General features: G+C 56.0%; 1 protein-coding gene across 1 annotated transcript in view; it reads right to left on the bottom strand.

Annotated features, from left to right (window-relative positions):
* The window catches only part of LAMC3 (laminin subunit gamma 3), a 56,792-nt gene extending 43,697 nt beyond the window's left edge, over positions 1 to 13,095 (bottom strand). Inside the window, exon 1 of the mRNA XM_026514199.4 lies at positions 12,708 to 13,095. Coding sequence (XP_026369984.3) covers positions 12,708 to 13,080 — 373 coding nt within the window. The 5' untranslated portion in view covers positions 13,081 to 13,095. The remainder of the gene's footprint in view (positions 1 to 12,707) is intronic.
* Positions 13,096 to 14,115: the final 1,020 nt, after the last annotated feature.

The raw sequence follows: 14,115 nt of genomic DNA, 5'->3' as shown, positions 1-14,115 counted from the left end.
CAGCTCTCCTCCATAGCCCCCCCCCCACTGGCACGTCCTCCCCCAGCTAGAGACGGGGCCTCCTGGGCACAGCACAGTACCCGGGCATCGCACTGAGCGTCCTACGCTCCGCGTCTCCCCACTCCCCTCATCAGCAGACAACCTTCTGCTCATCGATCTGCATCCCTCACTGGACGGAGCTCAAGGCCAGCACTTGGCCTTTCCTTTTTATACTTTGTTCCACCAGCGCCTCGCAAAGTGCCTGACACCTGGCAGGTACCCATGAGTGTCTACATGCGTATGAAGAGGTCAACAAGGGACCACAGGGCCTACCGTGGCCGGAAGCCTCTCATCCCCAGAGCAGCACGAGTCCCTCCCCTTTCCTGCATCTGCTTTTTTCTCTCTGCCCAGGGCCCAGATGCCCCCGGAGGCCTGCCCTGCCTGCCGCACTTCTGTCCCTGTGCCCAAATACCCCTGGAGGCCTGCCTCGCCCTGCCGCACCTCTGTCCCTGTCCCCAGTCTTCCTTACCCACCCAGGAGACATCACTACAGTCCTCTGTTTAAACATTTTGGTCCTATTTAAGCGCTAAAACTACAAAACTCAGGAGAAAACACAGGAGCAGATCTTTGTGACCTGGGCCGGGCAAAGTCTTCTTAGCTGTGACCCCAAAGGCACAAGTGACAGAAGCAAAAATGGACACGCTGGACCTCATCGAAATAAAAAATGTCTGTGTTTCTAAAAACACTGTTGATGGGGCACCTGGGTGGCTCAGTCAGTTAAGCATCTGCCTTCAGCCCAGGTCATGATCCCAGAGTCCTGGGATGGAGTCCCGATCGAGCTCCCTGGTCAGCAGGGAGTCTGCTTCTCCCTCTGCCCCTTACCCGGCTTGTGCGCTCTCTCTCTCTCTCGCTTTCAAATAAATAAATAAAATCTTTAACAACAAAAAAAATAAAGACACTATTGGGGCGCCTGGGTGGCTCAGTCATTAAGCGTCTGCCTTCGGCTCAGGGCGTGATCCTGGAGTCCTGGGATCGAGCCCCACATCAGGCTCCTCCGCTGGGAGCCTGCTTCTTCCTCTCCCACGCCCCCTGCCTGTGTTCCCTCTCTCGCTAGCTGTCTCTCTCTCTGTCAAATAAATAAATAAAATCTTAAAAAAAAATTAAAAAAAAAAGACACTATTGAGAAAACAAAAACCCACATGATGAGAGAAGATATTTGCATATTTATAACTGAGAAGCGATTTACCGAGAATATATAAACAATTCTTACAACTTAATAACAAAAAAGACAAATAACCCAATTAAAAAATGGACAAAGGATCTAAACAGGTATCTCTCCAAAGACGACACGCAACCGGCCAATAAGCACATGAGAAGACGCCCAACATCATTAGCCAGCAGGGAAATGCAAATCAAAACCACAGGGGCCACCACTTCTCTCCCCTAAGCTGGATACAACCAAAGAGACAGATGAAAACAAGTGCTGTCAGGGACGCGGAGAAATCGGGGCCCTCCTACCTTGCTGTTGGGAATGCGAGATGGCGCGGCCGCTGGGGAACAGCCCGGTGGTTCCTCCAAAGGTCGACACGGAATACCGTGTGACCCAGCAGCCCCAGCCTCGACCCCGTGCCCCAGTGAAGGGGAAACACGTGTCTACGCAAACGCACACAGATGTTCACGGCAGCATTGCGCGTAATAACCAAAGAGCGGAAACAACTCAAATGTTTGCCAACTGACCCATGAATCAATAAAACGTGGTACGTCACATACTGAGATAGTATTCGGCAATAAAAAAGGATATTCTGATATATGCTACCATGTGGATACGCCTCGAAAACACTATCGTAAATGAAAGAGGCTAATCACAAAAGACTACACATCGTATGACTCCACTTATCCTGGATGTCGTGAGTCGGCGCACCCATAAAGACAGAGAATAGACAGCGGTTGTCAGGGTCTGGGGGATGAGTGGAGACGGAGGGCCACTGCTAAGGGGTGCAGGGTTTCTTTTGGGGGTGATGAAATGTCCCAAAGGCAACAGTGGGGATGCGTACACAACTCTATAAACCGACTAAAACCCACTTAGACTTTAAATGGGTGGATGGCGGGGGGGGGGGGGTGCGCCTGGGTGGCTCAGTCGGTTAAGCGTCTGCCTTTGGCTCAGGTCGTGATCTCGGAGTCCTGGGCTCAAGCCCTGCATTGGGCTCCCTGCCCAGCAGGGAGTCTGCTTCTCCCTCTCTATCCCCCTGCTCATGCCCGCTCTCTCTCTCTCTTAAATAAATAAAATCTTAAAAAATATAGGGGTGGACTGTATGGTGAGTTCTATCTCCACAAAGCTATTTTACCTGCATTCAAAGATTGGATCGCATATGCATGAGGCTGGCCATGATTCGAGGCAAAAACCACCTATTAACAAGTGCTGGTGAGGTTGTGGAGAAATGGAAACGAAACCTTGTGCACGGTTTGTGGGATTGTAAAACGGTTCATTTGCTATGAAAACGTTTGGCATGTCCTCAAGAAGTCAAAAACGGAAGGAGCCTACAGTCCCGCAATTTGGGTATATACCACAAAGAACTGACAGCACGACTTCGCACAGCTATCTGTCCACCCGTGCTCACAGCAGACAGAAGGTGGGAAGAACACCCACGTGGCCATGATGATGGACAAACTGTGGTCTAGCCACACCACAGAATAGTACTCAGCCCTGAAAAAGGAAATCCGGACACACGTTACAACATTATGCGGGGACATTATGCGGAGTGAACTAAGCCAGTCACCAAAGGACAAATACTATGATTCCACTAACATAAGGTCCCTAGAGTCGGGGAGCTCACAGGGACGGGGAGGGGAGTGGCAGGGGCTGGGGGCTGAGGGAGGGGACGGGGAGTCAGTGTTTAATAGGAACAGAGTTTCAGTTTAAGAGGGAAACGTCCTGCGGGTAGATGGTGGTGATGGGCACACAGCAATACAAACGGTTGAGATGGTTAAGTTTTACGTTGTGTGTATTTCATGCAATAAAAGAAAAACTGGGGACCCTACCTATGTGTATCGGCCCCTTGGGAAGGCCATTTGGTGGCACGGACGAAGGGCCATGGGAGTATCCCTTGCCTTTGGGAAAATCATCCCGCTTCTGGGAATTCAAACAAGGAAAGGAGCCTACGTGTGTGAAAATGTGCATCCGGGTGTTTTTTAGAACAGGAGAAAAATGGGAACCATCGGGGTCCAGTAAACGGGAGGATGTAAATTCGCGGGGTGACCAGAGCCATAGAGACAGCCGGCAGTGAGCTTGTTGCACACGGGCAAAGCTTCAGCCAAAATGCTGGGTAGAAAGACACGAGATCGTATGTTCAGAATCATCAGATTATAATTTAAAAACTCCCAAAGAAGAGGCAGAAAAGGGAGACATCAAACGAGTCTGGGCGGAGGGCTGTGAGTGACACTGCCTCCTTTTCAACTGTTCTACGTTTTCCTAATTTTCTCTCACGAAGCTTGTTCTAATTTAAACACTGGAGAAAACACATTAAAAAATTTTTTCTGAAAAGCAACCGCCTTGCCATGTTGTGTTTCAAATGTTTTTCAAAGTTCCGTTGCAGCACAGCTTGGCACTGGAATGCCAGGCCCCCGAAAAGAAAGCATGTGTTGGAACCTGAGTCGGTGTCTGGGGGCAGCCCAGTGGCTGCTTCTGTTCCGAGGTCCGGGCTTCAGAACCGGGCAGGGGCTTACCCCAGATGTGCGTTCACGAGAGCACACTGGGTGGACACTGCTGTGGGTCCCACAGCCCAGACTCCTCCGTAAACATCCAGCAGCCAGACACCTCGCGGGAGGGGAGCTTGGAGCCACTTAAAAGGTAGCTGGCAGCTAGAAGCGTGATCGGAAAACGGCAGTCACTGGGATTTCATGCAAAGAAGCAACATCACGCGCTAGGAAACATCACGGCTTTTCCTCTTCCTTGCCAAGCCAGGAGGTGAGAGAAGACACGACAACATCACAGAGACCCGGCAGGGACTTTCTGTTACAAGAGTTAATTAGAAGGGCCAAGAAAACAACTTAATCCTAGCTTTGTGATGAAAAGGTTTCTGCCGAAGGCAACCCAAAGGCTGGGGAAGGAAGCGGCTCCAAGATCTTCTGAACAGTGACAAGAATTAAATTTGCAGCCTCAACGCATACGCTTGCAAGCTCCAGGGGATGACGAGGCTTCAGGTTGATTAAGATAGGTGTGTTCCTGTCAGGAAAACTGGGCCAAAATGTCATCCCCAGTTCTTAACTGAGAGGACACTACCTCTTAGCAGCCCAATATGCTGTTCCCTCTGCCTGATTGCTGTTCCCTGTGCTCCTCACCTGGCTGGCTCCCATGCATCCCTGCTCATCCCTCTGGCCAGCCTCAGCCTAGTGTAGAATGCCCTTCTTCCCACCTTTCCTAGGTGACAATTACTCACCCCTAGAGCTGTGGGTTTGGGTGCCCCGTCAGTGGTCCCCCAGCCTCCCTGGGCTTCTTCATCTACTTCTGGAAAGACCTGCCCATCTCTCCCACTAGTCTGTGACCCTCTTGGGACAGGGCATGGGACTCCTTAAAGCTGACCACAGGGCCCGGCACACAGGAGGTGCTCAATAAATGCTTGCCATATGAACGATTAAAGATGAAGCATGATCTGTACCTTCAAGGTGTTTATAATCCAGTGAGCGAGTTGAGACAGGCAGGTCTGACAATGCCACTGATATTGCAAGCCACGACCCCTGAATGCGTCTGTTTTACAGCAGCCAGGATTTAGTGAGCAACTACTATGTGCCAGGGACCATGCTAAGTCCTTTTCTCATACTATAAGGCTAAGATCCCCAAACAGGTCCATCACTGAGCCTGAGGCTTAGGCAGGAGAAAGGCTCAACATCATGCAGAAAACAGCTGGGTCTCTGCTTGACTGCAGGCTTGTCTGCCCCCAAAGTCACTGGCCTGAGCTAGGCTACCCTCTGTTAAAGAATCTGTGGGTTCCCAGAGACAAGGGGCTGCCCAGGAACGGGTGCTGGTACCCATGAAGACTGCAGAGGCCACGTAAACCAGCACCAAGAGCACCAAGCATGGCCTCTCCAGCCAGCTGGGACATAAAGCCCATCAGGAATGACACCAGGGCAGTCATAAAACCAAGCCGGCCCACATCCGGCACTGACCAAGCAGAATGAGCTCGGAACAGAGAGGCTTATTTTGGGAAAGTGGAAACAAAACAAAGCTCTTTAATTGGAGCCATCTGGGAAGCAGTGGCCCGGGGGTGGGGCCGGAGGGGGCAGGGTGGGGAGCTGAGCTGGGAATGTGTGGGCGAAGCTGCCCTGCCCACTGCGGGCATGAGAACCAGGTGGGGAGAGCTGCTCCCAGCCTATGGGGGAATCACTTGGCCTTATCATGGTCATTCACTATTCCTGTCTTCCTCTCTCACCCCAGCTCTTGGCAGTCCGGGGCACAGTGAGTCCTGTGAGGAGCTAGGGAATCCCCATGAGCACAATGACAGACACCATGAGAGCCCAGCTGACTGAGGGCTGGGCCTGTCACAGTTCTCTAGTCTTTGGACCAAGAGTCTACACCCTAGGGGTGCCTGGGTGGCACAGTCGTTAAGCGTCTGCCTTTGGCTCAGGGCGTGATCCCAGCATTCTGGGATCGAGCCCCACATCAGGCTCCTCTTCTGGGAGCCTGCTTCTTCCTCTCCCACTCCCCCTGCTTGTGTTCCCTCTTTCACTGGCTGTCTCTCTCTGTCAAATAAATAAATAAAATCTTAAAAAAAAAAAAGAGTCTATACCCTAAATATGGATCAAGATTGTCAAGCATGTTGTCTAACCTGGGAAGAGCAACCAGTTTCCGTTGCTGATTGATTATTGCCTAGGGCTTTGTGTTAAGAAGGATTCTGAGGTCTGATCTGAGAGGTGACTGAAATGTGCAAACTACACGTTTGCAAAGAGAGGCGGCAGGGCATTCAAGGCCACTGCAATGAATCAAGGAATAGATGAGGGACTGAGTGAAAATGATGAAGAGGAGGGGAAACATGAAGGATATTCCAGAGAACAATCTAGTCATCTGGTGAATGCTGAGGTCAAAGGAGGGAAGAAACACAGCTGACACCCAAGTTTCTTGCTCTGGTGCATGGAAAGATGGGAGGACGATGCCTTTCCTTTCTACTTTTAAATACACATAAAATTTGCCATCTTAACTTTTTTTTTTTTTTGAGAAAGAGAGAGAGTGCATGAGAGTGATTGGGGGGAGGGGCAGAGGGAGAGGGAGAATCATACACAGGCTCCATGCCCAGTGCAGAGCCCAACGCTGGGCTCGATCTCACGACCGTAAGATCGTGACCTAAGCCAAGATCATGACCTGAGCCAAAATCAAGAGCTGGATGCTTAACCAACTGAGCCACCCAGGAGCCCCTAGTTTTTTTTAAGTTATCTCTACACCCAAGGTGGGGATCGAACTCACAACCCCAAGATCAAGAGTCACATGCTCTTCTGGGGCACCTGGGTGGCACAGCGGTTAAGCGCCTGCCTTCGGCTCAGGGCGTGATCCCGGCGTTCTGGGATCGAGCCCCACATCAGGCTCCTCCGCTGGGAGCCTGCTTCTTCCTCTCCCACTCCCCCTGCTTGTGTTCCCTCTCTCGCTGGCTGTCTCTATCTCTGTTGAATAAATAAATAAAATCTTAAAAAAAAAAAAAAAGAGTCACATGCTCTTCTGACAAAGCCAGCCAGGTGCTCCCATCTTAACTCTTTCAAGCACACAGTTCACGGAGAGTAAGTACACTCACACTGCTGTGCGCCCTCACCCCCAACCACCTCCAGAATTCTGTTCGTCTTCCCAAATGAGAGTCCTCACCCCGGGAACAACTTCCCCCTCCCGACCCGGGCACCCACCATTCTACTTCCCATCTCTAAGAACCAGGCTCTTCTCGGGGTCTCCTAGAAGCGAAAGCACCCAGCACTTGCCCTTCTCAGCGTGACGCCCTCCGGGTTCACCCACGCTGCCTCAGGTGTCAGAACCTCTCTCCTGTCCCAGGCTGAACAACACTCCGTCATGGGCCTGGGCCACGTTTCGCGTAGCCGTTCGTCGCTTCGCGGACACGGGTTGCTTCCACTCTGGCTACTGTGAATAGTGCTGCTGGGAACGTGGGCGCCTTGACTTTCGGACCCCAGGTTTCAGGCCTGTGTGACGACCCCTGGCTGACATTCAGCTGGGTGTTCCAATGACCTGGTCAAGGGCTCAGGTGGGAGACCGGGCGAGAAGAGCAGGGGGAGTCCCGAATGTTGACCAGGGTTCCAACAGGAGCCCTTGTGGTGGCGGGGCTGGCATGGGGATGACGGAGAGCAGGGGAAGGCAGGGGTGAAGTGGCTGGAGGGGGGAGGCTGGAGCAGGGCAGGGCCAGGAGGAGGGCTGAGGCCCTCGTGAACGCACAGCTCAGGAGTCTGGGCTGTATCTGGAAGGCTGGGAAGTCACGGCGCCTGCACTCGTGCGCTCGCTCCCCTGTTCCCAGTGCAGGATACGGTGTGGGTGTGGCTGGGATGCGCTGAGGTTCAAGTCCGGCTCCATTTACCTGGCCTTGGGCAAAATACCTAACGGGGGGGGGGGGGTCATTGGACAAGTGACTTGAAGGCAGGGCCTCATCTTCCTTTCCTTTTTTTATTGCTTTGCAAAACAGGTGTAATAACAGGGCTTGAGGAGTAAATGCCTGCAAAGCACGTGGAACGGTCTACGCACACGGCATGTACTCGGCTAAATGCTAGCTGCTGTCCCATCATTCACGCGACCAACGTTTAGCAAGCACCCCTGCGCAGGGGGCCTGGGCTGAGCGCCGTGGTACAGCTGTGCAAACAGGCATTCCTCTGCATCTCAGAGCTAGGATCGACACAGACAAACCGAAACCCCAGTGCAGCACGACCCGCTGTGAAGGGGTAAGGGCGGGGGGCTGCCTGGAGGAGGGCGCCTCTAAGCTGAGAGGGGCAGACAGTGGCTTGTCCACGGTTGCATCCCAAGGGCCTGTCACAGGGCCTAGCACACAGCAGGCACTCTACTGAGCTTTGGGACTTCTCGCTCCTGCAAATCCTGGGTCAATCCTGAGCAGCCCAGACAAGGGTGAGGCGGACAGGACCAGCTGGGCCCAGGGGCTGTGCGGCGACTGCTTCTGTGGGTGGACGCAAACCAAGGCTGCTGCCTTGACCCTTGATCTGAGTAGAGCCCAGCGTTCCCGCCAGACCCTCCAGGGAGAAGGAAGGAGGACTCGGCCCCCCAGCCCCAGCCAACGCAAACACGGCCGCCCACTCGACAGGAAGACACAATGCGGCCAAAGCTCAGGGGACCCAGCTGGCTTCGGGGCTCCGCAGAGGCCGGCAGGGTCCTCCTGACGTCCAGCCCCCACCCAGACCAGGCCCCCCAGTCTCCCTGTCCCCTTTGCTCCAGCCGTCCAGCCTCCTGGCTGCCCTGTGCTGTCCCCTTGAGCCAAATCATCCTTTGGTCTTTTATCAGTGAGGCTGGCTAACCATGTGTGTTCCCAGAGCGTAAATCCTCATGCACGTCATCCTGGGCTTGACCCGTCTCCTGGCAGGCCGTACCCCAAGGCCAGCACGGCCGAGGCTCAGCTCAGGCTTCGGGCAGCCAGCTGGACGAAGGCACAGAGAAGGCCTGCACATGGCAGTCAGACCTGAGCCTGGGGAGGGGGCAGGCAAGAGCCCACCTGCCTTACCCCTGCAACTACCCCTCTCCAGGGCTCAGTGCTCGCCTGCTTGCAGACTTGAGAGTTTTCCTGTTATTCCAGGAGATTCTCAGAAATCCAAGGAAGTGTTCAAACAAGAAGGGAGGTTCTCTCCACCCTTACCAAAAGCCAAGGCTCAGACCAGCCTAACCTGGCATCTTCTCATTCCCAAGGGCAGCGCTGTCTGGGCGGGACCCCAGGGCCTGCCAAGTACTGGCTGAGTGACCCTGGACAGCTGACTTTACTTTCAGGGCCTCAGTTTCCCTGCCTGTAAAAGCCCTCAGGCTGGGCTGGGGTTCTCAGCACTTGGTGGGAGCCCCCGGAGTAGTGTCACCCCTGATGGCCATGCACCTCCCCCAGCCTGCCCCCTTCCCTGGGCCTCGGTGGAGGGCGAGGACAGCCAGACCCTGACGCTGCCTTTCATCCCAGACAGGAAGGCTCAGCCTGGCGACTCCGGGATTTGGAACAGATGTCTGCGAGCTCACAGGGGGCTGGGAAAGCAGCGACCTCCATCCCGGGGCTGACCAGCCACCCCTCCCTCCCCTGCCTCTTACCCCACTCCCTCCAGGGGCCGCAGACCAGAGCCAGCCACCCATTCTCCCCTCCCATGAGCCCCGAGGAGTGGGAGAGCTGCTAGGAGCTGGCAGAAGTGGCCTGAGGACCAGGGGGAGAGGATGGGGCCTCCACTGGGAACACCCTGACAAGCCCAGACCTCTCCTTCCTCCGGTATTGTGCAATCCACAGCTCAGCATGGGGCAAACCAAGGCTGAACGGAACCCCAAATGGGCTAAATCTGGGGCCGCTGCAGGTCTCTGCCGTGCCCAGTGCGGAAACAGGGCCCAGGGTCAGGACAGATTTTGGGAGCCAGCTCGGCAAGCGTTTCCCAATCCTTGCATAGAGGCCACCCCCAGGGGAACCTCAGCCCTGAGCTGTTCTCAGCAGAGTGGCCTTGGCCACACACAAGGACTGTCACGGTTCCTGTAAGCACGTGGCCAACCTGAGCTCACGGAGCCTGCACCACCGCGGGGGAGGTGGCCGGTCTCAGCCCCATTTCATGGGGGAGGACATGGGGGCACAAAGAGGTGGCAGCATTGGCCCAATGAGGGGCTGAGCTGTGCCTGCGTCCAAAGCTCGTGTTGTGATTTCTACTCTGCTCTGTCTCCCAGAGCAGGCCAACGAGATCCCGAGCCGGGTCCAGAAGCACAGGACAGAGGAAGGGACACCGCCATCCATTCATTCAGGCTTCCTTTCTTCATTCCTAGGAACATTCCAGAGCCCCTCCTATATGCCTGGTGCCGCGCAAGGTGACTGAAAGAACACTGGCTCAGGGTAAGGGGTGTGTGTGTGTGTGCATGCGTGTGTGTGTTGAGTGTGACTATACGAGTGTGTGAGAGTTTAAGTGTGCAAGTGAGTATGTGTGAGTGTGAGTAGATGTATGTGAATGTGTGAGTGTGAATGAGTGAAGGTGTGTGAGTGAGCATGTGGGTGAGTAGATATGTGTGAGCATAAGTAGATGTGTGAGGGTGAGGGTGTGGACACAAGTGTGGTTGTGGGCACGTGAGTAAATGTGAGTGTGAGAGCACGTGTGTGAGTATGAGTATATGTGAGTGAATGTGTGTGTGTGAGGGTGAGCATATAAGTGTGAGTGGTGTGTGTGAGTGTGACTAGACGTATGCAGACGAGCACGTAAGTGTGAGTAGATGTGTGAGAGTGTATGAGTGCGAACAGACGTGTACGGCTGAGCATGAATGCAAGCAGATGTGTGGGGGTGAGCACACGCGTGTGAGTAGATGTGTGTGTGTGAGTGTGACTAGACGTGTGCGGACGAGCACATAAGTGTGAGTAGATGTGTGCGAGTTTATGAGTGCGAACAGACGCGTATGGCTGAGCACGAATGTGAGCAGATGTGTGTGGGTGAGCACACGAGTGTGAGTAGGTGTGTGAGTGTGACTAGACATGTGCGGACGAGCACATAAGTGTGAGTAGATGTGTGCGAGTGTATGAGTGCGAACAGACGCGTATGGCTGAGCACGAATGTGAGCAGATGTGTGGGGGTGAGCACACGAGTGTGAGTAGGTGTGTGAGTGTGACTAGACATGTGCGGACGAGCACATAAGTGTGAGTAGATGTGTGCGAGTGTATGAGTGCGAACAGACGTGTATGGCTGAGCATGAATGTGAGCAGATGTGTGGGGGTGAGCACACAAGTGCGAGTAGACGTATGTGAGTGACCGTGTATGAGCGTGTGCCTGAGCATATGAGTGTGAGTAGATGCGTGTGGCTGTGAACATGAGGTTCTCTGCCACTAAGGATCCCAGGCAAAGCTCAGCAAGGTCACCCAGCCAAGCACAGGGTCCCCATACACAAGTGCTCAGCAAACGGGAACTGCCCCAAACCCCCGGTGCTTCCCCGCCCCGCCCCCCACTTTGAGCCTGGGCTGAGCCTCTTGCCGCCCCCGCGTTCCACAGACACATGCAACACGTCAGCCAAGCCCCCACCCTCCGTCATGGAACAGCTTAACCCCCCACAGCCCCCACCCTGTCCCAGATTCCTTCCCCAGTGGTCTTGGGGTTCTGCCAGCCCCATCCAGCCAGCTCCCCCAGACTCCCTCCACACGCTGGTTTCCTGTCACCTGTCTGGGGAGAGACCCCGCCCCATCTAGAGGTCCTGACAGGCCAGTGAAGGTGACAAAACCCCAGGGAGCTGAGCTTCTTGGGGGTGACAGCCCACAACTGGCCTGCTCTGCTGAGGGGCTCAGTGTCCCCACCCCCACCTCACTTCAATGTCATCTCCCAGGCCTCCCCGATGCACTGTCACCCAGGGCTGGGATGAGCCGATTCCATGGCTGGGTGGGGCTCATGTAAAGGAATTTATGCTCTGACCTTGGATACACACGGATGTTCCTATCCAGTCATTTAGCAGCTGTGCGTCTTTGGGCAAAACACTTAACCTTTCTGAGCCTCAATTTTCTCATCTGGAAACTGGGGTTCCGTAACCCCTAATCCAAACTGCTTAGCTGTGGATGTGTTTTGGGACTCAGAATTTTTTCGAGTTTAGAGAGATGATGTAGTCCTTATACCACGGATTGTGTTAACACCCCCAGCTGGGTTTGCCCCCACAGGCTGTACTTAAATGAGATTTCAGTAGCAAAATGTATGAATATTCACTCTAACTAGGATAAACAAGGTCTATAAATAGTCTCGGGTCCGGTTTAGCAGCCAAAATGAGTTACAAAAACACTTGAATTTTCAGAGTTTGGGGAGATTTCAAACCCACAGACAAGGGAGTGTAAAACGGGTGGACCCACCCCGCCAAGGGCTGCAACAGAGAAGACGTCTAGCTCAGTGCCTGGCACATCTTGGGGCCCAGGGAGGACCTGGGTTGGGCTGGAATTGAAGGGGAAGGGGATAATCCCATTCCCAAACGGGAGTGAAGGGCTGGGTCCAGGCTGGGAGGCTGAGCCCAGGGGTCTGAGGGGCCGAGGGGAGGGAGGCGCGGGCGGGGCAGAGCAGGGCGGCCATGCCATCAAGTCCAGCCACCCAACAGCAAGCTTAGCTCCTGCTCAGGGGCTAAACCTTCCGGGAGGCGAATGCCTTGTCTCCTAGCCCCAAGAATACATCCAGGACTGCACACAGCCCCGGGGATTCATGGGCCCCCAGAGTCGACCAGATGATCCACGCTGAAGAGCTCCTGCCCTAGAGCGCGGACTAGTGCACCTCCGGGTGGGTCCCCCCTTCCCGCAAAGCTCTGGGTCTAGGAGGACCCAACCGTTGCAGGGCACGGTCCTTGCATCCAGACCCACTGCTCTATGAAGGGCTCCCCGGAGGCTTCCCGCCCCTGCCAGCCCCCGGGGGGGGGGCACCCATCAGTCCACCCTTCCAGTTCCCCGTCTTAGGGGGGGAGTGCAGCACGGGCCCCGTCCCGTCGACAGCCAACCCAGGGCGCGCAGCACCCCGACGGGCTGCGGTCCGGGGACGAGGCGGCGGCAGCGCCCGCGGCCCGAGCCGGCGCTTACCCAGGCGGAGGGTGATGTTGACCGAGGTGGGGTACTGCACACCGAAGGCCATGGACGGGCTCTGCCACCAGGTGCTGTCGTCCTGGCTGTGGAAGTCGGTGAGGTAGGCGGCGTCGTGGCGGCGCCGGGGGTCGGCGGCGTCGCAGCGCTGGCACTGCGCCCCCGCGCCCGGCGCGCCCACGTGCGGGCAGAAGTCCTCGGGCGGCCGGCCGCACGTGTGCGAGGCCTCGGCGCGCCGGCCGAACGCCGCGTTCTCGAACACCGGCAGGCAGCGCTGCGGCCGCCCCGCGTCGTCGTAGCACGCGCCCATGCCCGCGCCGGCCGCCCGCGGCGCCAGCAGCGCCAAGCCCAGCAGGAGCGCGGCCGCCGCCATGGCCCCGGGCCCCGACGCCCCGCGCTCGCTCTCGCAGCCCTGCGCGCCCCGACTCTGCCCCGCCGGCTGGGCGGCGGTGGGCGCGGACCCGCCTCCCCACCGCCCCACGGCGGGCGGGCCCCACGGACGGGGCGGGGCGGGGCGGGGCGAGGTGGGGAGGGGCGGGACGGGGCAGGGAGGGGCGGAGCGGGGAGAGGTGAGGAGGGGCGGGGCGGGCGGCACCCCCACCTCGCGGCCGCGCGGTCCCTGGGCGCTCACCCCCACCTGGTGGACGTGCCCGGGAGTGCCCCCGCTGCCTCCGGGCCCGCCGCAGGACCCTGGCCTCCCGCAGCCTCAGCGTCCTCATCTGTAAAATGGGATCGGTAATGACGCGGGGGCATTTCCACCCTGTGAGCTGTCGGTGGCGGCTCCTAACGTGGGAACGGCTCACCAGGGTCTTGCCAGGCCTGAAGTAAAGGGTCTTTCTAACTGGTCTTTCTCATGGCACATTTCCTCCTAGCAACAGTCACCCAAGGCAGATTGCGGGGATGGCTCCTCTGGTTTCCGCCTCCCCATTAAGTCTGGACAGTGCTCCGGCTGATGCCTGCTGTCTACGCTCCAAGCAAAGAGATTCTAACCTGACATTTGTGACCGAGGGTACCAGGCCTTCCCTGCCCACCCCCTATTGCCCCCTTTTACTCTCCTTTCACTAAAATTAGTAAATCCAGGGAGAAAAGCCACATGCTTAGAATAATAGATGCGAAGGGAAACAGTTGATGAAGCCTAGCAGCCCTTCCAGAAAACTCTAAGGAGAATGGAAATAAATGGTCTGACATGCTAAGACTCTGCAGCTAGGGTCCCAGATGCAGACTAGGTCTTGCCAGTCGGATGTCCTTACTTGCGATCCGGAAGGTAGGAGTGGGCGGAAGCCATCTTCTGCCCTTCTGGTGGCCAGAGGGGTCACAGAGGAGGACGTTTCCTGCAGCAGCATGCTTCCCGCATCCCTCTCTGCAGGGCCGGAGAGGCCTTTGTGGGGCGGTGGTGGCAGCAGTGGTG

The sequence above is a fragment of the Ursus arctos genome, unplaced genomic scaffold, assembly GCF_023065955.2.
Source record: "Ursus arctos isolate Adak ecotype North America unplaced genomic scaffold, UrsArc2.0 scaffold_18, whole genome shotgun sequence".
In the NCBI taxonomy this organism is placed as follows: Eukaryota; Metazoa; Chordata; class Mammalia; order Carnivora; family Ursidae; genus Ursus; species Ursus arctos.
Note: the sequence above shows the minus strand (reverse complement) of the source record. Positions and strands in the feature narration are given on the sequence as shown.